Genomic DNA, 24,379 nt, shown 5'->3' with positions numbered 1-24,379 from the left:
TTATCGCTGGTGGATATAAATGCCTGGACTATTGTTATGGCTTTGCTCAGGTTCTCAGGTCTCATAGCATTTGCTCCAGGAATCCATCGAATTCGCAATGACCTGAAGGTGCCTTAGATCGGCGACATAGCTCGCCACTTCCTGGCCTTCAGACCGTTGACATGTGTAAAATCGATACCTTGCCATCAGAACACTCTCTTTCGGATTTAGGTGCTCCCTGCCCCAGACCAGCGTACACACTTCTTCATATGATTTGGTTGTTGGTTTCACTGGAGCAAGATTCTTCATGAGGCCATAGGTTGTTGCTCCGCAGACGGTGAGGGGGATCGTCCTTCATTTGGCAGCGTTCACACTCCCTTCCAGCTCATTGGCCACGAAGTATTGGTCGAGTCGCTCCCTCCACGAAGGCTTCCCAATCGTCCCCTTCTGAGAATTTCTCCAGGATACCAACAGTTCTCTGCATTTTCGCGTGATGGTTCGTTATCTCGTCGCCAGTTGTTACGGCTCGAATAAAACAACGTGACTGAGTACTGCAGACGTGGGTAAGTGTGACCTTAGTCTCTTTATTCTAACTCCAGAGTACTGGTACAGCATGGGAGGCCTGCTTATATACAGTGCTCACAAGGGATGTGGGATCCCTTGGGACTCCAACAGATACGCCCTCTGGTGGTGGGAGAATGCTGGTTACATAGGGTTGCATACATAACATCTTCCACAGCCCCCCACCCACCCAGGCTTGATTTGATGGATAGCGGAGGCTTCTGATGCCTTCCGATCGCCTTTCACGGCCCCCCACCCACCCGGGCTTGATTTGATGGGTAGTGCAGGCTTCTGATGCCTTTTGTATGCATTCCACAGCCCCCACTGCCCCCACTCCCCCCCTCCCCCACCTCCGGACTTCTTTGGCAGCCGAGTCCCGAGCCCCTTTGATTGGTTCTGACGGCCAATGCTCCGACACTGGTGGTGTGTCAGTTGAAAAAAAATGAAAACTTACAGAATTCCATCAAACTTCCATTTAAGTGTTGTTGACTCCCTCCAAAACTTCACTGAAAAACAATGGCGTCTTTCTGCGCCGATTTTTCAATGAGCGCTGGTTTTTCTTAACTAACCAGGAGGTTTTTCGGGAGTGGTCACATACGCCGACCTTTTTTTGGGGCAAACTTACATAATTGACAAAAACTGGCGCAGACATCAGGTTACGCCCCTTATGACGCAAAAAAAACCAAACCTAAAGAAATCGTAACTAATTGGGCCCAAGTTTCCACATGATTCGCGCCTGATTTGTAGGAGCAACTGGTGGAGAACGGACTATATTAGAAATCGCAATTCTCCACATTTTTTTTTCTGCAGTTCTAGTCAGGTAGAACAGTTCTAGTTTAGAACAGAATTTTTTCTTCAAAAGGGGGCGTGTCCGACCACTGACGCCTGATTTGAAAGTTTCCACAGTGAAAATGTACTCTAAACTAAAGTAGAATGGAGCAAGTGAAGATTTTTGTAGAACTGAAAAAACCTGTTCTACACATTAAAAAATCAGGCGCAGGTTACAAATTAGGCGTCCAGAACGAGGTGGGGGGGAGGGGGGGGGGGAGGGAACTCATTAAATTCGACAATAAATCCTTATTTATACTTCTACAAGTATTATACAAATAAATCCAACCTGAATAAACATTTATAAGCCAAGGAAAGATTAAATAAACCATCTTCCTACCTTTGTGAAAGTGCTTCAGCTAGGGAGAATTCTGCAGCCGTTCGTGTCACTGAGCGGGAGGGGGAGAGAGAGAGAGAGAGAGGGAGGGAGGGAGAGAGAGGGGAGGGAGGGAGGGAGAGAGAGGGGAGGGAGAGAGAGGGGGGAGGGGGAGAGAGAGAGAGAGAGAGGGAGGGAGGGGTAGAGAGAGAGGGAGGGAGGGGGAGGGAGGGGGAGAGAGAGAGGGAGGGAGGGGGAGAGAGAGAGGGAGGGAGGGGGAGAGAGGGAGGGAGGGGGAGAGAGAGAGGGAGGGAGGGGGAGAGAGAGAGGGAGGGAGGGGGAGAGAGAGAGGGAGGGAGGGGGAGAGAGAGAGAGAGAGGGAGGGAGGGGGAGAGAGAGAGAGAGAGAGGGAGGGAGGGGGAGAGAGAAAGGGAGGGAGGGGAGAGAGAGGGAGGGAGGGGGAGAGAGAGGGAGGGAGGGGGAGAGAGAGAGAGAGGGAGGGAGGGGGAGAGGGAGAGGGAGAGGGAGGGAGGGAGAGGGCGGGAGAGATAGAGGGAGGGGGAGGGGGGGAAGAGAGAGAGAGGGAGAGAGGGAGGGAGAGAGAGAGGGGGGAAGAGAGAGAGAGGGGGGGGAGCGGGAGTCGGGTGTCGGGTCGGGGCAGGGGGGGAGAGCGGGTGTCGGGTCTCGGGTCGGGGCGGGTGGGGGGGGAGCGGGTGTCGGGTCGGGGCAGGGGGGGGGAGCGGGTGTCGGGTCGGGGCGGGGGGGGAGCGGGTGTCGGGTCTCGGGTCGGGGCGGGTGGGGGGGGAGCGGGTGTCGGGTCGGGTCTGGTCGGCGGTGGGGGGAAGCGGGTGTCGGGTCTTGTCAGGGGCGGGGAGCAGGAGCTGGCCGTGGGAGGAGCCTTATTCACGCAGCCCCAGTGAGGCCATTGGGCCAGGGCTAGGGGCTGCGTGCTTCGGGCCCCTCCCACACAGTTCGGCGCCTGGAGCTACTGCACTTGCGTGCCCACTGTAGCGCGCATGTGCAGAGGTCCCGGCACTGTTTTCAGCGCCGGGACCTGGCTCCGCCCCCCCCACAGCTCGTGCTGACTGCGCTGAGGGCCAGAGGACCTACAGGTAGGTGGAGAATACCGAGGATTTTTTTAGGCGCCGTTTTAGACGCGAAAAACGAGCGCCCAGCTCGGAGGGGCGCACGTTTTTTTTCTTGTGGAAACTTGGGCCCATTGAGTTACACTGGTGCACATTCCTTAGAGAAACTTTCATTTTTTAAACTTACGCCAAAAAAAACGCGCATGCCAAAAAAACAACGCAAATCACTGGGGAAAATTGAGCCCATAGAATGGTTACAGCACAGAAGAAGGCCATTCGGCCCATCGAGCCTATGCTGGCTCAAACAAGTCTCACTCCCTTGCCCTTTACCTGTAGCCCTACAAATTTTTTTGCTTCAGACACTCATTCAATTCCCTTTTGAAAGATAAAATTGAGTCTGCCTCCATCACCCGTTCAGGCAGTGCATTCCAGATCCTAACCACTCACTGCGTAAAAAAGTTTTTTTCTTACGTCGCCTTTGGTTCTTTCGCCAATTACCTTAAATCTGCATCCTCTACCTGCACACGGTACCAAAAGGTTTGCCTGTGCTTAAGGAGTTATATCTCAAAATGACTCACCGCCATTAAGAGTGTGTGAGAGGAAGAACATTTAAGTATCACTTAACTGTTCCTTTTCAATGAAATAAAATTCATTTCAGGACCTACCTTAACTATTGCCCAGCTCCCCTGCTCATTTTTGGGTTGCCATACAACTTCCAAATTTCGACTGCTAATACAAGAATACTGAATGCTAAGTCCCTCAAATCTTGGCTTGGTTGTTAATTCACTTCTTACTACGGCTATACAGCTCTCCTGACAGGCAGTAACCTCATATATATTTTATGAGATGAAAGTGCATTCATAAAATTTGACTTGTTCAGTACTCAAGGAGTGGTGGTCTCGGAACTCAGCATTCTCACGGCATTGCTGGTCACTTTGGAGTGTAATGGACTGGGGCAACGCAGGCAGGAATATGGAAATCACAGGCAGCCACTGAAATACTAATGTTTTCTTTCTAATTTAATATTATGCAGTTCATAAAGGCCTCTTGGAGTATCCCTTTAATGTACATTTAATCAATTCCCTGTGCTTCTGGCATTTCTGTTAGCTCTTGTGGCTTTTCTTTGTTGCAAAAAAGTATTCTTTGCAAAACAGTTTTAGAAAGAATATTCCAATATCTTACTCTCTCTACCACCACCCAACCCTGCTCACTCCAACCCCCCTCCCCCAACCACCCTCTGATATAATCAAAGGATTTGGATGAAAGTTTTGATAGCAATAGCAGGTTTCGTTTTCTATTTGGTATAACTCATGTAGATTTATACTCGCCCTACACGGTACTTGTACAAGTATGTAAACAACAGAAATTTCCGATAAATACAAGAGATCAGTGAAACTTCACAGAGACCGTCAGCAGTTCCATTCAATCCACAGTGACCCAAGACCCAGCCAGAGCTGAAGTACTAAAATAGCTGCTTCCTCACAGAAGTCTGTGGCAGACAGGAAAGCACTGGCTGCAGTCCATCCAAATGTTTTTCATTCCTTTAAAAGAAAAATAGGGATTCTGCTGTTGAAAGAAACATCTGAGGACTTTCAAGTCAAAAGCCAAGTAATTCTCAGCACTGCCCTCAGCCTCAATAACAACGCAACAAAAGTATTAAAACGTGCAGCAGGTAAATGTGGGCAGTTTGCTCATACTGAGGAGTAAGCCATTCAGCCCATCGGGCCTGTTCCACCATTCACTCAGATAATGACTGATCAGTATCTCAACTCCATTTACTTCATATCTTTTGATATCCTTACCTAAAAAAATCTATCACTATCAGTCTTGAAAATTTCAATTGACCCATCTTCAGCTTTTTAGGGAAGAGAATTCCAGATTTCTACTGCCCTTTGTGTGAAAAATTGCTTCCTAATTTCACTCGTAAGTGGCCTAGCTTAGTACTGTATGCATTCATGTACTCTATATGTACTCTATTAACTAGAAAGCATGTATGCTCATAACATTAAATAAGCAAGTATTTAATATGAAAGACTTGTGGTAACTGTAATGAAGGAGCTGGTATTAATTAGTTTTTTCAGCTACTGCAGCAGATATACGAAGGATGAGCATTTCATGCACAATAAGAAAGGGAAATAAATGAAATAAATGTTTTAGATGACAATTCCTTAGCAGATCAGATCTGCATTTACTGTTCTTCATTTCAGATTTCCAGCATATCTTTCTTCTTGCCTGTCCTGTGTAACAGTAGCACGTTTCCCTGGCAATAGGTGTGTGTTTCCTGGGCTCGAGCAGGCATTCTCTTGTACAAGCAGCGGTTGCATCCCCTGCAGAAATGCACGTCAGGTTTGATCCCCCTCATGGTGTATTGCTGATCTCAGGTGTGCTACAGTGATCCTTGTCCCGCGTCCCCACGGGCGAAAAATTGATCCTCCTGGGGGATTTTAATGCCAGGGTCGGTAAAGACAGCCCTCTGGGGAGGCGTGATTGGCAGAGAGAGGGTAGGGAAAGCCAACGCCAGCGGTACCCTACTCCTGACAAAATGTCTGGAACATGAACTCCTCATCACCAACACCCTGTTCCACCAGAGGGACAAATACAAGGCATTGTGGCAATACTCTCGCTCCAAACACTGGCAACTGCTTGACTATGTCATTGTCTGAGCCAGAGATCGCAAGGATGTGCGCATCACCGGCGCCATGACAGGAGCTGACGACTGCTGGACGGACCATCGCCTAATCCGATCCATCATCAATATTAACATAGCCCCAAAGCAGAGGGGACAGCAGTTCCGCAAAAAAGTTAATGCCGGGGCACTTAGAGACCCAGCTAAGAGAGCCCTCTACAGCCAGCGCCTCACAGCCAATCTGGCATGCCTTGATGACCCTGAGATGCTGAATGCCCACAGCGCTTGGCCTGCCCTCCAGGCCTCTATAACCAGTGCCTGTGAAGAGACACTTGGTCACTCAACCAGAAAACAGCAGGACTGCTTTGATGAAAATGATCAGGAGGTCGAAGTACTAATAGCTCGCAAGTGCAAAGCATTTCTGAGCCTCAAGCAACAACCCAACTCGGGAGCTGCAAAACAACATTACAGACGGCTCAAGGCTCAGGTCCAACAAAAAACCCGGGACCTAAAGAATAGGTGGTGGATGGAGAAAGCACAGGAGATACAACAAACTGGTCGACAGCCACCATATGCGAGGATTCTTCGCTACAGTCAAGGCCACCTACGATCCAAACTCCCAAGGCCCCACCCCACTCCTGGCCAAGAACGGGGAAACACTCATCAAGGACACCGAGGCTGTCAGGGCCCGATGGAAGGAGCACTTTGAAGATCTCTGTCATGTATCTTACATTATTATATATAACTGTATCCTAACATGCTATACATGACTGTAATAAGATATGACCTATAACCACCAGCATACCTTACCACCAGGGGTGCACTTGCAAGAGAGAGGTATATAAGGACAGGTCTCAGGCAAGTGCAGCATTCCAGAGCTGTGAAATAAAGGTGCAGGTCCAGAGTGACCTTGACTTCACTACATGCCTCGTGTGAATCTGTACTGAGGGGACAGGACTTTACAATCTCCTCAATCAAGATTCTGCCTTTGACTCGAGTGTTCTCGACTCTATCCCGCAGCATGCCACCCGCCACCACCTCAGTGAAACTCCAACGTTGCACGAGGTTGGCAAAGCCATAAAACAGCTCAAGAATAACAAGGCTACGGGTGCGGATGGAATCTTTGCTGAGGCGCTAAAATATGGCGGAGAGGCGCTGTTGGCGCGGATACATGACCTCATCTCTCTCATCTGGAGGGAGGAGAGCATGCCGGGAGATCTCACTGATGCAGTGATTGTGACCATTTTTTAAAAAGGGGACAAGTCCGACTGCGGAAACTACAGGAGAATCTCCCTGCTATCAGCCACTGGGAAAGTTGTCGCTCGAGTTCTCCTCAATCGTCTTCTCCCTGTGGCCGAGGTGCTCCTCCCAGTATCACAGTGAGGATTTCGTCCCCTATGGGGCACAACAGGCATGATCTTTGCAGCGCGACAGTTGCAGGAAAAATGCAGGGAGCAGCACAGCTCTTACACATGGCCTTTTTCGATCTTACAAAGGCCTTTAACACTGACAAACCATGAGGGTCTATGGAGCGTCCTCCTCCGTTTCGGATGCCCCCAAAAGTTCGTCAACATGCTTCGCCTGCTTCATGATGACATGCAGGCCGTGATCCTTACCAACGGATCCATTACAAACCCAATCCACGTCTGGACCGGGGTCAAACAGGGCTGCGTCATCGCTCCAACCCTCTTCTCAATATTCCTCGCCGCCATGCTCCAGCTCACAATCAACAAGCTCCCCGCTGGAGTGGAACTAAACTATAGAACCAGTGGGAAGCTGTTTAACCTACGCCGCCTCCAGGCCAGGTCCAAGATCACTCCAATCTCTGTCATTGAGCTGCAGTACGCGGACGATGCCTGCGTCTGTGCACATTCAGAGGCTGAACTCCAGGATATAGTCAATGTATTCACTGAGGCATATGAATGCATGGGCCTTAAGCTTAACATCTGTAAGACAAATGTCCTCCACCAGCCTGTCACCGCCGCCCAGCACTGTCCTCCAATCATCAAGATCCACAGCGCGGCCCTGGACAATGTGGATCATTTCCCATATCTCGAGAGCCTCTTATCAACAAAGGCAGACATTGATGCGGAGATTCAGCATCGCCTCCAGTGCACCAGTGCAGCCTTCGGCTGTCTGAGGAAAAGAGTGTTTGAAGACCAGGCCCTCAAATCTACCACCAAGCTCATAGTCTACAGGGCTGTAGTAATACCCACTCTCTTGTATGGATCTGAGGCATGGACGATGTATAGAAGGCACCTCAAGTCGCTGGAGATATATCACCAATGATGTCTCCGCAAGATCCTACAAATCCCCTGGGAGGACAGGCGCACCAACATCAGTGTCCTCGACCCAGCTAACATCCCCAGTATTGAAGCATTGGCCACACTCGATCAGCTTCGCTGGACAGGCCACATAGTTCGCATGTCAGATACGAGACTCCCTAAGCAAATGCTTTATGCGGAACTCCTTCATGGTATTAGAGGCAAAGGAGGAAGCGGGAACGTTATAAGGACACCCTCAAAGCCTCCCCGGTAAAGTGTGACATCACCAATGACACCTGGGAGACCCTGGCCAAAGACCGCCCGAGGTGGAGAAAGTACATCCGGGAGGGCGTTGAGCTCTTCGACTCTCAACGCAAGGAGCATGAAGAGGCCAGGCGTAGGCAGCGGAAGGAGCGTGCGGCAAACCAGCCCCACCGATCCCTTCCCTCGACGAATGTCTGTCCCACCTGTAACAGGGTCTGTGGCTCTCATATCGGACTGTTCCGCCATCAAAGAACTCACTTTGGGAATGGAAGCAGGTCCTCCTCGATTCCAAGGGACTGCCTATGATGATGACAGTGAGGAGCCATCAAGCAGCTATCTGATGCCTTCCCACAGCGGGAAGAAATAATTACATGTAGCTCTACAGCCGCATAAATGAGTCTCCTAGTGTCTGACTGAGGATCAAATGGCTGACAGAAGCCTGGTGCATGGTCCATGAGGAAGATCGGGATGGAAATGTATGGTTTGATGGGCTTCAGACTCCCACAAAGAAATTCCAAGAGTCAAGACATTCAGCTGTATTATTTCGAGCGTGTGACTTGTATTGCAGCACCAACTTTCGATCACTGTTTGCTGACCTGAACACACACTCATCCCCAGTATTTAAAAGAGGCAACAATCAACACTGTCTAATAGGTCTGGATTACTTTCACTTTTTCACATAAATGGTCATGGAAATCTAGGACTCTACCACTGCCCCCCCCCCCCCCCCCCCCCCCACACCCCACACCACATACACCAAAAGACTGTGGAGGCTAGGGGTCAATTGATATTTTTAAGAATGAGATCGATAGATTTTTCTTGGGTATGGATATCTAGGGGTATGGCGCAAAGGCAGGAAAATGGAGTTGAGGTACAGATCAGCCACGATCTAATTGAATGGTGGAACAGGCTCGAAGGGCTAAATGGCCTTCTCCTGTTCATATGTTCTACTTTGCTCTGAAACCTAATATATTGGGCACAACCAACAATTTTCCTTCAGTTACAAAAATCACAATCAGTGCCTAAAATATGTCGTGGATCATTTTGTGCAAATCTATAGGACACTAATTTCACATTGGATATGGATTTGTGTGATGAGTAAATAGTTCATTGGAAGGTCAGAGCAATGACTTTACTTGATTTGCAACTCTCTCTCACTGTGCACTCTCTTCAGCAGAATCCACAGGCAGTCTCAAATTTGGGAGGTGGGGAGAAGCCCTTTGGTTAAAACAGATACACCATTTTGAGTACTGTTGAGGGGGATGACTCATTAGGGAAGGGCAGCAGCAGCCAAATTCATGGCACCGTGGCTGGCTCTGCTGCACAGGAGGGCAGGAAAAAGAGTGGGAGAGCGATAGTGATAGGGGATTCGATTGTAAGGGGAATAGATAGGCGTTTCTGCGGCCGCAAACGAGACTCCAAGATGGTATGTTGCCTCCCTGGTGCAAGGGTCAAGGATGTCTCAGAGCGGGTGCAGGACATTCTGAAAAGGGAGGGTGAACAGCCAGTTGTCGTGGTGCACATTGGTACCAACGATATCGGTAAAAAAAGGGATGAGGTCCTACAAGACGAATTTAAGGAGCTAGGAGCTAAATTAAAACGTAGGACCTCAAAAGTAGTAATCTCGGGATTGCTACCAGTGCCACGGAATTGCAGGATAGCTCAGATGAATACATGAGCAGTGGTGCAGTAGGGAGGGATTCAAATTCCTGGGGCATTGGAACCGGTTCTGGGGGAGGTGGGACCAGTACAAACCGGACGGTCTGCACCTGGGCAGGACCGGAACCAATGTCCTAGGGGGAGTGTTTGCTAGTGCTGTTGGGGAGGAGTTAAACTAATATGGCAGGGGGATGGGAACCAATGCAGGGAGACAGAGGGAAACAAAAAGGAGACAAAAGCAAAAGACCGAAAGGAGATGAGTAAAAGTGGAGGGCAGAGAAACCCAAGGCAAAAAACAAAAAGGGCCACTGAATATAAAGGGGCTGCAGGAGGGGTCAAAACTAAAAATCATGGTTTAAAAACTAGGATTAAAACACTCTACCTAAACGCACGCAGCATTCGAAATAAAGTAAATGAGTTAACGGCACAAATAATTACAAATGGGTATGATTTATTGGCCATTACAGAAATGGTTGCAGGGTGGCCAAGACTGGGAATTAAACATACAGGGGTATCTGATGATTCTGAAAGATAGACAAGAAGGGAAAGGAGGTGGGATAGCTCTGTTAATAAAGGATGATGTCAGGGCAGTTGTGAGACGATATTGGCTCAAATGAACAAAATGTTGAATCATTGTGGGTGGAGATTAGAGATACTAAGGGGAAAAAGTCACTGATGGGCGTAGTTTGTCGGCCCCCAAATAATAACTTCACGGTGGGGCGGGCAATAATCAAGGGAATAATGGAGGCATGTGAAAAAGGAACGGCAGTAGTCATGGAGGATTTTAACCTACATATCGATTGGTCAAATCAAATCGCTCGGGGTAGCCTGGAGGAGGAATTCATAGAATGCATACGGGATTGTTTCTTAGAACAGTATGTTACAGAACCTACAAGGGAGCAAGCTATCTTAGATCTGTCCTGTGTAATGAGACAGGAAAAATAAACAATCTCTTAGTAAAAGATCCTCTCGGAATGAGTGAATTTGTATGGTTGAATTTGTAATACAGATTGAGGGTGAGGAAGTTGTGTCAGAAACGAGCGTACTATGCTTAAACAAAGGGGACTACAGTGGGATGAGGGCAGAGTTGGCTAAAGTAGACTGGAAACACAGACTAAACGGTGGCACAATTGAGGAACAGTGGAAGACTTTTAAGGAGCTCTTTCATAGTTCGCAACAAAAATATATTCCAGTGAAAAAGAAGGGCGGTAAGAGAAGGGATAACCAGCCGTGGATAACCAAGGAAATAAAGGAGAGTATCAAATTAAAGACCAATGCGTATAAGGTGGCCAAGGTTAGTGGGAAACTAGAAGATTGAGAAAATTTTAAACAACAGCAAAGAATGAATAAAAAAGCAATAAAGAAAGGAAAGATAGATTACGAAGGTAAACTTGCGCAAAACATAAAAACAGATAGTAAAAGCTTTTACAGATATATAAAACGGAAAAGAGTGACTAAAGTAAATGTTGGTCCCTTTGAAGATGAGAAGGGGGATTTAATAATGGGAAATGTGGAAATGGCTGAGACCTTAAACAATTATTTTGCTTCGGTCTTCACAGTGGAAGACACAAAAACCATGCCAAAAATTGCTGGTCATGGGAATGTGGGAAGGGAGGACCTTGAGACAATCACTATCACTAGGGGGGTAGTGCTGGACAGGCTAATGGGACTCAAGGTAGACAAGTCCCCTGGTCCTGATGAAATGCATCCCAGGGTATTAAAAGAGATGGCGGAAGTTATAGCAGATGTATTCGTTATAATCTACCAAAATTCTCTGGACTCTGGGGAGGTACCAGCGGATTGGAAAGCAGCTAATGTAACGTCTCTGTTTAAAAAAGGGGGCAGACAAAAGGCAGGTAACTATAGGCCGGTTAGTTTAACATCTGTAGTGGGGAAAATGCTTGAAACTATCATTAAGGAAGAAATAGCGGGACATCTAGATAGGAATAGTGCAAACAAGCAGACGCAGCATGGATTCATGAAGGGGAAATCATGTTTAACTAATTTACTGGAATTCTTTGAGGATATAACGAACATGGTGGATAGAGTGTATTTAGATTTCCAAAAGGCATTCGATAAGGTGCCACACAAAAGGTTACTGCAGAAGATAAAGGTACGCGGAGTCAGAGGAAATGTATTAGCATGGATAGAGAATTGGCTGGCGAACAGAAAGCAGAGAGTCGGGATAAATGGGTCCTTTTCCGGTTAGAAATCAGTGGTTAGTGGTGTGCCACAGGGATCAGTGCTGGGACCACAACTGTTTACAATATACATAGATGACCTAGAAGAGGGGACAGAGTGTAGTCCAACAAAATTTGCAGATGACACAAAGATTAGTGGGAAAGCGGGTTGTGTAGAGGACACAGAGAGGCTGCAAAGAGATTTGGATATGTTAAGCGAATGGGCGAAGGTTTGGCAGATGGAATACAATGTCGGAAAGTATGAGGTCATCCACCTTGGGAAAAAAACAGTAAAAGGGAATATTATTTGAATGGGGAGGAATTACAGCGTGCTGCGGTGCAGAGGGACCTAGGGGTCCTTGTGCATGAATCTCAAAAGGTTAGTTTGCAGGTGCAGCAGGTAATCAGGAAGGCGAATGGAATGTTGGCCTTCATTGCGAGAGGGATGGAGTACAAAAGCAGGGAGATCCTGCTGCAACTGTATAGGGTATTGGTGAGGCCGCACCTGGAGTACTGCGTGCAGTTTTGGTCACCTTACTTAAGGAAGGATATACTAGCTTTGGAGGGGGTACAGAGACGATTCACTAGGCTGATTCCGGAGATGAGGGGGTTACCTTATGGTGATAGATTGAGTAGACTGGGTCTTTACTCGTTGGAGTTCAGAAGGATGAGGGGTGATCTTATCGAAACATTTAAAATAATGAAAGGGATAGACAGGATAGAGGCAGAGAGGTTGTTTCCACTGGTAGGGGAGACTAGAACTAGGGGGCACAGCCTCAAAATATGGGGGAGCCAATTTAAAACCGAGTTGAGAAGGAATTTCTTCTCCCAGAGGGTTGTGAATCTGTGGAATTCTCTGCCCAAGGAAGCAGTTGAGGCTAGCTCATTGAATGTATTCAAATCACAGATAGATAGATTTTTAACCAATAAGGGAATTAAGGGTTACGGGGAGCTGGCGGGTAAGTGGAGCTAAGTCCATGGCCAGATCAGCCATGATCTTGTTGAATGGCGGAGCAGGCTCGAGGGGCTAGATGGCCTACTCCTGTTCCTAATTCTTATGTTCTAATGTTCTTATGTATTTCAAATGCCTCCATTCACCCAGCGATGAGTAGGACGCTGGTTGTTCGCTGATTGACAGAGTGCTTTCTGGAGTACTGGTTCTGCTTTGGTGGGTAGTGGAGTGGTCTGATCTTTTCGGAACCTCTGATAGTGTGATTGCTGTTCTACACAGTGAAAAGAAATTTGCGCACCCAGGCATTCGATAAGATTCCATGCCAATAATTATCGTCAGAATGAGAGTGCACAGAATTGGAGGTAACTATTTGACTTGGGTTAGAAATTGGTTGGGAGATGGAAGAAAAAGAGTGGGGATAAAGGGGTTGAACTCAGATTGACGGGATGTGACAAATGGTGTTACATGGGATCTGTTCTGGGGCCTTAACTTTTCACCATATTTATTAATGACTTGGATGAAGGCTGTATATTCAAGTTGCATATCCAAGATTGCAGATGATATTAAAGTAAGTAATACAAATTAAAGTAAGTAATGGAAGCAGGAAGTTGCAAAGGGACATAGGGAGATTAAGTGAGTGGGAAAAACTATGGAAGGTGAAGTTTAATGTAGGCAAGTGTGAGGACATCCATTTTGGACCTAAGGACGATAAATCGGAGTATTTTCTCAATGGTGAGAAACTAGAAACTGTAGAGGAGCAAAGAGATTTGGGAGTCCAAGTACACAAATCACTTGAAACAAAAAGCAATGAAAAATGTTCAAAAAGATACACCAAAGCTGAACAAATGCCTATAAACCCTTGAAGTATCCAGAGTGCTGGTGGTATGATATGGAAAAGACTATGAATAGCTTGGAGAACACTGCAAGCAGCTTAGGAGGGAAAATTTAAAGGCATGTAATTAAACTTCAGATCAACTATTTAAAGCACAATTGAATAACTGGAGCGAGAAAAAAGTCTCTTGTTACTAGATATTACCTTTTAACTGCAGAGGATTTTGGGAATCCAGCACAAACAACTGTTTAAAACACAATGGAACTTACCATGATGTATGATAACTGTAGCACGCTTGATAGGAACAGGTGACTTTGGGCCTATGGTTCCCAAAACTCTCCACCACTGGGGTTTTCCTCACCTCATGTCTGAGTCTGTTGTAGACTAATTGATAGAAATTGATTGCCATGATTAATCAACAACTCCAATATGGTTGTACTGTGTGTCTATCGGGATGGTAGAAAGTGAACTAGATGGACATTGGTCTATTTTTGTCTAGCAATTTATACGTTCCTATGACAGATATTCTGATGTACTATCATACAAGGAGTAGAAATTTGTTTAGGGCAGTGGCACAAAATGGGTGATAGCGAATTCATTAATGGAAAAGGAAATTGGGCAGAGTGTAAAACGGGCGGGGTGTGTAATGTATGCACCTGTGAGGATGCTCACAGGTTTGTTGACCTGTTGACTTGTATAATTTGTGGTTTTAGTGCCCCAAAAAAACACAAAAAAACCCCACAAAAAAACCCCAACCCCCCCCAAAAAAACAAAAAAAATGGCACTTGAAAACTGTTTGGAGTGTCCCCCCCCGTCCCCCCCCCCCCCTACCTTTAATCAGGGGGCACTTGATTTAATTGTTTTTGTTTTGCAACAAAATAGTTGTTGAGCTGTTGAGTTGTCAGTGGCTAAGCCAATCATGTGATGTTCACAAGACTCAATAAAACCCCAGCCAGTTGGGTTTAGGGGATCCATGATGAGGTGGGTGGTTGTGAGCCTGTTGGAGGAACTGTTAATGTGTATTGTGATTGTTAAACCTTTGATAATAAACCAACTAGTTGTTAATAGCAATGTGTTGCTATGAATTATTAAGCAAAGAACGCATGGAGCAAATATATTACAGGGTGTAAAACGGTCCTCTTCTGTCTTACTGCTCAAGGCAAATTTCTATCCCAGATTTTTTTCTCTTTTTCAGGATGTGGGGGTTGCTGGCAAGGCCAAGATATATCACTCATCCCTAGTTACCCTTGAGAAGTCAGTGTGGGCCTTCTTGAACTGCTGCAGTCCATGTGGTGAAGGTGCTCCCACAATACTGGTAGGTCGGGAGTTCCAGGATTTTGAACAACCCCCCGACAAAAAAGAATAGAAAAAGATAGATTGAATCAAACAGTTTCAAACTTAATTTCCCCTCATTGAGGGGAAGGATTGAATTAAACTAAGCATTAGTGAGCAGCAAATGGATAGAATAACAAACACTCAGTACAATAATTTAGCTTGGGATTTAACTCTATAAAGCACAACAAGACTGGAGAGTCTCATGTTGCTTTGGGCTAAGGGTATTGATGGATTCCTGAGGAATTTCCAACCTCAGCTAAAAACCTGAAACACACTAATAACCAAAACATTGTACTAGTATGTAACACTGTGGACTACGACACTATGCATTGTTTTGGGGTAGAAAAACAATTGCAGTCTTGAGACCGAGTTCAGCAAGCTTTGATTACAATCTGCTCCAAGCCCTAAAAATATATAGTGCTTTAAAGCAACTCTCCAGGTTTTCCATCCAATGAAATGGTTTTGATAAACACAATGGTGGAGGAGTTCCTCTTTGCGTTTGGTGTACAGAAGTTAGAAGCACCTCTCTGAAGTGCAGCTGTAGAACTTTGCGACGTGTAGCATAGAGAAAATCTTTTTCATTAAGTGAAGCGGCAGAAAAAGAGATTCATACTGAAACCTTCTTCTCACATTGAAATCTCGAGAGTGCAGCTCAAAGGCCAAGATGCTATCTTGGTTTCCTGTTCCTCCCTTGGTGCTCCTTCGTTCTTCTGTTGTTGGTCAACATGCAAGGCTTAATTCCCAGTTGTTCTCCAGCCCTCTCCATCCTGTTACTCATCAGTAAAAACATATGTACAGATGTGTTTGCTTTTTGGCTGAGGACATCTGGCCCAGCAGCTGAATTGAACTTGAAATATATCATCACTAACAAGGGCACAGACCTTTAAAGAGAAACTTAACCTATGATCAGATTGAAATGTTATCATTAAAAAGCCCATATAAAACTTTTTTTTTTTAATCAATTCATGGGATGTGGGCATCACTGGCAAGGCCAGCATTTATTGCCCATCCCTAGTTGCCCTTTTGTTACAACTGAATGGCTTGTTAGGCCAATTCAGAGGGTAATTAAGAGTTGCCACATTGGTATGGGACTGGAGTCACACATAGGCCAGGCCAGGGAAGGACGGCAGGTTTCCTTCCCTAAAAGACATTAACGAACCAGTTGGTTTTTTAAAAGAAAAAAGACATGCATTTATATAGCGCCTTTCACAGCCTCAGGATGTCCCAAAGACCGTTACAGCCAATGAAATACTTTTGAAGTGTAGTCACTGTTGCACAATCCGACAGCTTCATTGCCACTTTTACCAGCTTTTATTTCTGATACTAGATTTTCTTTTTAAACTGAATTCAAATTCTCAAACGACTATCATGGAATTTCTAGTCATGGCCTCTGGGTTATTAGGGGGAGAAATTTAGCTGCTAAGCGCCTCCTGTTAATGCCTGGGGGGGTGGCGCTAAAGGGTTAGCGACTGGGTGCAGCGAATGCATCGCCGTTGGCAAACTTCAGTGCCGATTTAGCACTGACACTAACTCTTAGCGTCTGGGCCTTTAGTGCCTCGCAGATTGTAACGTCATAAAATGTGCTGCACTCTGTTAACGCCCCGCATGTGATATTGCCTCCCACTCCCTGCTGTATCGCCGGGCATGAACAACGGCAGGAAGAGGAGGTGTTGTCAACTCGGTTGGCCACTTAGGGAGGGTTATTTAAAGGAAATGATTTTCAGGTAGGCCAACCTTTATTATTTGAACCAGTCTGGTGCCTGTTCAAAGTTTTCAATGTTTCATTGCTGCAAGATGTCCAAGCCCTCCTCAACACTGACTACACTTCAAAAACATTATTTTACGCAACGAGATATTATGACCTGGAAGGCACTGCATGAAAGGGTGGTGGAAGCAGATTCAATAGTAACTTTCAAAAGGGAACTGGTTATATACTTGAAAAGAAAAAGAAAGCAGGGCTTTGGGGAACGAGAGGGGAGTGGGACTAATCATATAGCTCTTTCAAAGAGCCAGCACAGGCACGATGGGCCGAATGGCCTCCTTCTGTGTTGTATGATTCAGCAACCACATCAATATTAGGTACAATATGGGTCAGCTATAGTGAGGTTCCTCCCTAATGCATTGACAACGACTTTCAACTTCAACATCTGAATTACAGCTCTGAATGCGTCAATACCGGGACTTAAAGTTGAATTAAATCATTGCTGGTAACCTACGGTGATTGTAGTAAATATAAAGAACTACGCTTTCTACCACAATGAGTAGGATGTTACACTTCGCGGCTGCTGTCAGGGATTCCCTCTGTGCTGTTCAAACTCATCATTATTATCATTAGCATAATATTATTGTAACATTGGACATACTGTTCTGACTTAGGAACATAGGAACATTGGAACAGGAATAGGCCATTTAGCCTCTAGAACCTGTTCTGCCATTCAATGAGATCATGGGTGATCTGCAGCCTAACTCCATAGACCCGCCTTTGGCCCATATCCCTTAATATTTTTAGTTAACAAAAGTCTATCGATATCTGATTTAAAATTAACAATTGATCTAGCATCAATTGCGGTTTGCAGAAGAGAGTTCCAAACTTCTACCACCCTTTGTGTGTCGAAGTGTTTCCTAACTTCACTCCTGAAAGGTCTGGCTCTAAGTTTTAGACTATGTCCCCTAGTCCTAGAAACCTCAACCAGCGGAAATAATTTCTCTCCATCTACCCTATATGATCCCCTTAATATCCAGAAAACTTCAATCAGATCACTCCTTAACCTACTAAATTCTAGGGAATCCAACTCTAATTTGAGTAATCTCTCCTTGTAAATTAACCCTTGAGGTCCGGGTATCATTCTGGTAAACCTATGCTGCACTCCCTCCAAGGCCATATATCCTTCCTAAGGTTTGGTGCCCAGAACTGAACACAATACTCCAGATGTGGTCTAACCAGGGTTTTGTATAGCTGCAGCATAATTTCTACGCAGACTGCAGCGGGAGTGATCCTGAAAACCACTAAAAGCAACTGTATCAATGAAACTTGTTGATTAATCACAATAATTATTTCAGCATTTTTGATATGATTGTTTTCCATACCTACAGTTTATTTTTATTTTTATATTTGTGTTCAACATGTCAATAATGGCAAATGGAACCTGACGGCAGGGTCAAGCAGGAGAGTCGGTAACCAGAAGACACGGATTTAAGATAATTTCAAGGGAAATGAGGGATCAAGTTCTGCAACATAGTGCAAGATCGAAACAGCTGTCACAGTTCTCCACAGATACTCATTTGAAGTCCGATTGACTTAGGGTTGCCAACTCTGCTTGGACATGTTCCTGGAGGTGTCATTACATGACCTCCTGCATCCAACCGGCCCACCCCCACATTCCTGCCATTGGTCACCTGACAGACCCATTCAACCGGTGCACCGCCTCCCACACTAATCAGAATGGAAATAGACTCTTCGTTACCTGAATGGATTATTTTTGACTGTCAGTCAAACAGCCTTTATTCCCATGTCCCATATTTTTATAATGAATCACAGAATGATAGAATAGTACAGCATGCAAGGAGCACCCATCGAGTCTGTGCCGGCTCTCTCTAAGAGCGATCCAGTTAGTCCCACTCCCCTGCTCTTTCCCCATATCTCTGCAATTTTTTCTCCTTCAAGTATTATTCCAATTCCCTTTTGAAGGCTACTATTGAATCTGTATCCACCAGTCTATCGGACAGTGCATTCCAAATCCTACCCACTTGTTGAATAAAAATATGTTTCCTCATATCGTCTCTGGTTCTTTAGCCAATCACCTTAAATCTGTACCTTCTCGTTATTGACCCTTCAACCATTGGAAACAGTTTCACTTTATTTACTCAATCTAAATATAGAAACATAGAAAATAGGTGCAGGAGTAGGCCATTCGGCCCTTCGAGCCTGCCCCGCCATTCAATGAGTTCATGGCTGAACATGCAACTTCAGTACCCCCTTCAGTAACCCTTAATGATTTTACACGCCTCTATTAAATCTCCTCTTAGCCTTCTCTGCTCTAAGGACAACAACCCCAGCTTCTCCAGTCTATCCATGTAACTGTAATCCTTCATCCCTGGAACCATTCTGTAAATCTCTTCTGTACATCCTTCCTACAGTGTGGTGCCCAGAATTGGACACAATACTCCAGCTGGGACCTAACTAGTGTTTTATACAGGTTTAGCATAGCTTCCTGGCTTTTGTACCCCATTTCTATTTATAAAGCCCAGGATCCCATATGCTTTATTAATTGCTTTGTTAACCTGTCCTGCCACCTTTCAAAGATTTGTGCACCAACACCCCCAGGTCTCTCTCTTCTTGCACTCCCTTTAAAATTGTACCATTTAGCATGTATTGTCTCTCCTCATTATTACCCCGCAAATTTCTGCATTGACTTTCGTCTTCCTCAGTGTTTACTACATCTCCAAATTTTCTGCCATGTGTAAATTTCAAAATTCTGCCCTGTATCCCCAAGTCCAAGTCATTCATGTATATCAAAAATAGCAGTGGTCCCAGTACTGAATCCTGGAGAACACCACTGTATACCTCCCTCCAGTCTGAAAAACAACCATACACCACAACTCCGTTTTATATCCCTTAGCCAATTTTCTATCCATGCTGCTACTGCCCCTTTTATCCCATGGCCTTCAATTTGCTAACAAACCTAATATGTGGTACTTTATCAAACGCCTTTTGAAAATCCATGTACACAACATCAACTGCACTGCCCTCATCCACCCTCACTGTTACCTCATCAACAAACATAATCAAGTTAGTCAAATACGATTTCCATTAACATGCTTATCTAAGTGGCTGTTCATTTTCTCCTGTTTCTAAAAGCTTCCCCAACACCGACGTTAAACTGATCTGTAATTGCCAGGTTTATCCTTCTCCCCTTTTTTGAACATGGGTGTAACATTTGCAATCCTCCAGTCCTCTGGCATCAGCCCTGTACCTAAGGAGGATTGGAAGATTGTGGCCAACCATCCTGCAATTTCTACCTCTTATTTCCCTCAGCAACCGAGAATGCATCCCATCCGGACCGGATGACCTATCCACTTTAAGTACTGCCAGCCCTTCCAGTACTGTCCCTTCATCTATTTTTATCTCATCCATTGAGACAGATTAATGCGTCCACTAAAATAACAGAGAGGAATTTTGGACCAATGTGTTGAGTATTTGTGTGATGGTATCCCACGAATAAACAAAAGAGTTGAAAGGATTTTTTTTTTTAAAACACAATCTTTAATGCTCCTGTGATTTTTCTCCTGGATTACTGGCAGCAGTGTCCTGGAAATTAATCTTTAAATCCTGGAAACGCTAGGGCAATCCTGGAGGGTTGGCAACCCTATATTGACTTCACAGTTCACTTTTAACATATCTATAACAGAATGAAATATCAATCAAGTTTCAAGATCAAAATGTGAGAGCATAAAGGCCTTCAGCTTTCGTCATGGGTTACATATCATATGAGCACATAACACATCTGTCTTAGCAAAGGTGCTAACCTATTAAGACAACTCAATAAAATAATGGAGAGAAGAATTTCAGACAAACACAAGGATAGTATCCCATGATCCTCATTCAGTGAGATGGATTAACGGAACTACTGAAATAACCAAGAGAGGAATTTTGGACTAATGCGTTAAGTGATGGTATCCAATTATGCAATTTCAGGGCAAGAATTTTTAGAAACAAGAAATGGTCATTAAGCACAACGGATCGATAAACTTTTATTCGACAATTATGCTCACTTACCCACCATGTCCCCATCTCCCTCAAACCCTTCTCTTCACACGGCGTTAATTGCCTACCCAACCACTTACACTGTCCACTCCTAAGCAGTTTATTCTGCAAGTCTGTCTATATGTGAAAAAAACTTAAATTTCATCTTATCATGGTTAGTACTGTTGAATTTTAAATTTATGATATGTTGATTGGTAGGGAAACTACAGCGTTATACAAATAACTAAAATCATGGTTACAGTATGCCTATAGGGCCCCATAGTTATGTTGCAAAAGTGTTTCAGATAGTGTTATTTATTTATACGACTGTCAGTAACAATTTTATATCCATTGGAAATACTCTACTCCTATTTAAACTTAAAAGAATGAATTGCAATGGTGATTTATTAAACCAATATACACAATAGGAAATATTCTACTTAAGCCAATAAACTTTAATGATGTGCGATGTTATTATTTCATCACCATCTTTCAGAGTTGTATCCAACTGTACTTTGTCAGATGTGACTCAGTGGTAGCACTCTCGTCTCTGCATCAGAAAGTTGTGGGTTCCAGTCCCATTCCTGAGACTTGAGCACATAATCTAGGCTGACACTCCAGCACTCCAGTGCAGTTCTGAGAGAGTGCTGCACTGTTGGAGGTGCCACCTTTCAGATGAGATGTTAAACCGAGGCCCTGACTACCCTCTTAATGGATGTAAAAGATCTTATGGCACTATTCAGAGAAGAGCAGGGGAGTTCTCCATGTATCCTGGCCAATTTTTATCCTTCAACCAACAGCTACATACAGATTATCTGGTCAGTTATCCCATTGCTGTATGTGGGACCTGTTTGTGACTGCACTTCAAAAGTAGTTCATTGGCTAGAAAATGCTTTGGGACATCTTGAGGTTGTGAAAGGCACTGTATACATAGTGCTGTAGAGCTCAAAATGTTCTCTCTTCACAGTGCTTTGAAGGTCAAGTTCTATAATTGGACTGCTGGTTGTTTTTCACAGTTGAAATGGACATAGCATGAACATTTCTCATGGTCACCTTTACATTTTATTGAAATCTTATGACAATACTGCAGTCGCTGCTCTGTAGCTGACTCATACTCATACAAATAACAAGAAAATCAGGAAAATAAAATACAAGGACAGCACATCACCCAACAGTGTAAAATGGAAATTGAAATGACTTTGTACTACAACTCCTGTTTTAATATCTTCAAATAATCAGAATTCAACTGATCAACCACATTTCATATCAGATTCACAAATAACGTGAATTTATATTTACTGATTATATACATCATTTTACAACTTTAAAATGTTTCTATGATAAATAAGCACCCACTGAATACAGAATTATTGTTTATCTTTGGTACTTTCACCCAACTGTAGACCTCTCGCTGTTTGATGGCCCTGATGTACTTTGAATTACGCAAGCCTGAGACCTCAAGCACTGGAATGGATCCTTCCACATGGCTCATACAGCCCCAGCTCAGAAAACTGTAAGTTGTACTCAAGATACACAATAAAACATTTACAAGAGAAGGTAGAGGAGGTATTCTGAAATACATTTAGTACAATATAGCATGTAGAAGAGTGTAGAATTAAGTTATTGTCCACAAAAGGTTTTAGTAAACACCGGGGCTTTCCAAACACTTTGGAACAAAAATATGTTGCACACAAAAATACAGAACCAACTGGCATTACCCTACTCTTGTTTGAGAGACTGCACTAGGAATATATTGGTTTCTTGTTGATAAGTATGAAATGATCTCCACACATGGCACATGTCATTGACAGACAATGTTTACAGTAACCAGGATCCATTCTGGACAATGTCAGGCTCAGATAGGCTTCTAACTATCCTATCCAATCACCGCATGAGTTATAGGCTAGGCTTTACATTGGCCCTCTTCAACAGTTAAGGCACAATTTCAATACCATCAGAAAAAAACATTAACATGAACTATTAGAAAGAATCCTAACTAACTGGGGCGTTATTTTGATTGTGTTCAACCTGTTGCCGTCAGGGTTTCACTTTGGCAGCGAGAATGCATGGCATCGTCGGGGCAACCAGCTGGAAGGAGTAACTGAGCCCCATTGCACAAACTGTTGAAATAACAGACTGCCGAAACACGCTGGGTTAATGTCCACACATGTACTCAATCCCGTCATATTCTTAATTGGGATCCCCCCATTTCAGGTCTCCTGATGATGTCATCACCATTCACCATTCACAGAGCAAATAGTAAAACAATACAGAAAAAATACTAGTTGGTCACAATAACTCTCGGCTGTTTGGAGGTGAACTGAGAGTGACATGTATTCTTTAAAATACAAAACTACCAGCAGTTTCTTCATCACAGGACTAATTACCTTCGCTATGTTACAGGTATGATTCAATAGCAACAGTTATCTTATCTGTGCAGTGTATAGATATTGAGGAGAGTGCACCATTGAGTAGTGTAACACATCCTCCGCTCTCTAGTACATAGATTCACCTGCAACTTATTGCTTAAATAATAATTAGTAACCAGAGTGAAAGCCAACAAAAGTTCAGCTGGCCCCCTGGCAAGGCAATGCTACTGATGATTCCGTGTCCTTGTTTGAGAGTGATACATACAACAAATCTCTCACATACAATTCTTCCTGGGTACCCGCGGATGGGTGTATTTACAAAAGTTCAAAGCGGAATTCCTACCTCTGACCTCCAGACGATGTAGGACTGGCTGTTGGGTTGATGTGACTTCCTCTGCAGCCACTTTCTTGGGGAGAAGAGGGTGTTGCTCGCCAGGTTCTGGGGCTGGTTCCTGGGGACGAAGGAGAGGTCCCAGGCGGCGTTCCTTTTCACACCTCCTCTCGGCTCGTAATCAAAAGTGAAGTTGGCGGAAAGAGACTTCTCGAGATGGGCGCGGGGGCTGGTGGCGCTACTGCCCGGGGAGCAGTGGCGGGACCTCAGCGAGCGGGAGCCGGACGAGAGCTCAGCCGAGCTCCGGGGGGACATGGGACTGTTCACACTGATGTACTTGGACCTCGTGCAGGTATTCCTCAGGACGTCGAAATCATCCGCCGCCAGCTCGGCATCGGTCCCGCAGCCTCGGGTGATCGCCGAGTCCAAGCTTCTGGTCTGCCGCAATTTTCGTTTGGAGATGGTCTTCGCCGAGGGCGAGGAGCATGAGAACACCGTATTCAACCATCCTCCTCCTCCTCCACCACCACCACCGCCAGCGGCGCCTCCACCTTGATACAAACCTTGCGTGGACATCTTCGGGGGAAGTTTGCGCCGCTTGACAGCGTTTGGTTCTCTGACAGGGGACTCAGGTTGCACCCATCCACTGGGACTGCGGTCCCGAACGTCGGCGGAGAGACGCGCTCATCCTGCAAGGAGTCACACTGGGGAGAATCAGAAGGAAATTCGCCCCCCTCCCCCGCACCCCGCTCCGGTCAATGAAGGGGCTACTGGTGAAACTGACACAGGCGGAGCTGGGACTGAAACTGACAAGGGGAGGAGAGAGGAGACACAGTCCGAGCCGGCGCCACTCACTCACATCCGCACCACTCGCACGGAAACTTTGGCAAACCTTTCACCCTGTTAACCCTCGCGGAGCTGCACAGGCGCCGTGTCAGCAAATACAAATACATACATAAGTAGGAATCAAAAGCAAAGATAGTTGGAAATCTGAAATAAACAATAGCAGAAAATGCTGGAGACACTTTAACAGGCCAGGCAGCATCTGTGGAGCG

The 24,379-nt window shown here is 45.2% G+C and overlaps 1 protein-coding gene across 3 annotated transcripts in view; it reads right to left on the bottom strand.

Moving 5' to 3' along the window:
• Positions 1-24,018, bottom strand: part of LOC139276258 (rho GTPase-activating protein 6) — a 686,192-nt gene extending 662,174 nt beyond the window's left edge. For all 3 annotated transcript variants that reach the window (XM_070893980.1, XM_070893981.1, XM_070893982.1), the window contains exon 1: positions 23,337-24,018. In XM_070893980.1, the coding sequence (XP_070750081.1) occupies positions 23,337-23,900 (564 nt within the window). In that variant the 5' untranslated portion in view covers positions 23,901-24,018. The remainder of the gene's footprint in view (positions 1-23,336) is intronic.
• Between the last annotated feature and the right edge of the window lie 361 nt (positions 24,019-24,379).

This window comes from Pristiophorus japonicus, chromosome 11 (genome assembly GCF_044704955.1).
Source record: "Pristiophorus japonicus isolate sPriJap1 chromosome 11, sPriJap1.hap1, whole genome shotgun sequence".
NCBI classification, from domain to species: domain Eukaryota; kingdom Metazoa; phylum Chordata; class Chondrichthyes; family Pristiophoridae; genus Pristiophorus; species Pristiophorus japonicus.
The sequence above is the reverse complement of the archived record's forward strand: the minus strand, read 5'-3'. Positions and strand labels throughout refer to the sequence as shown.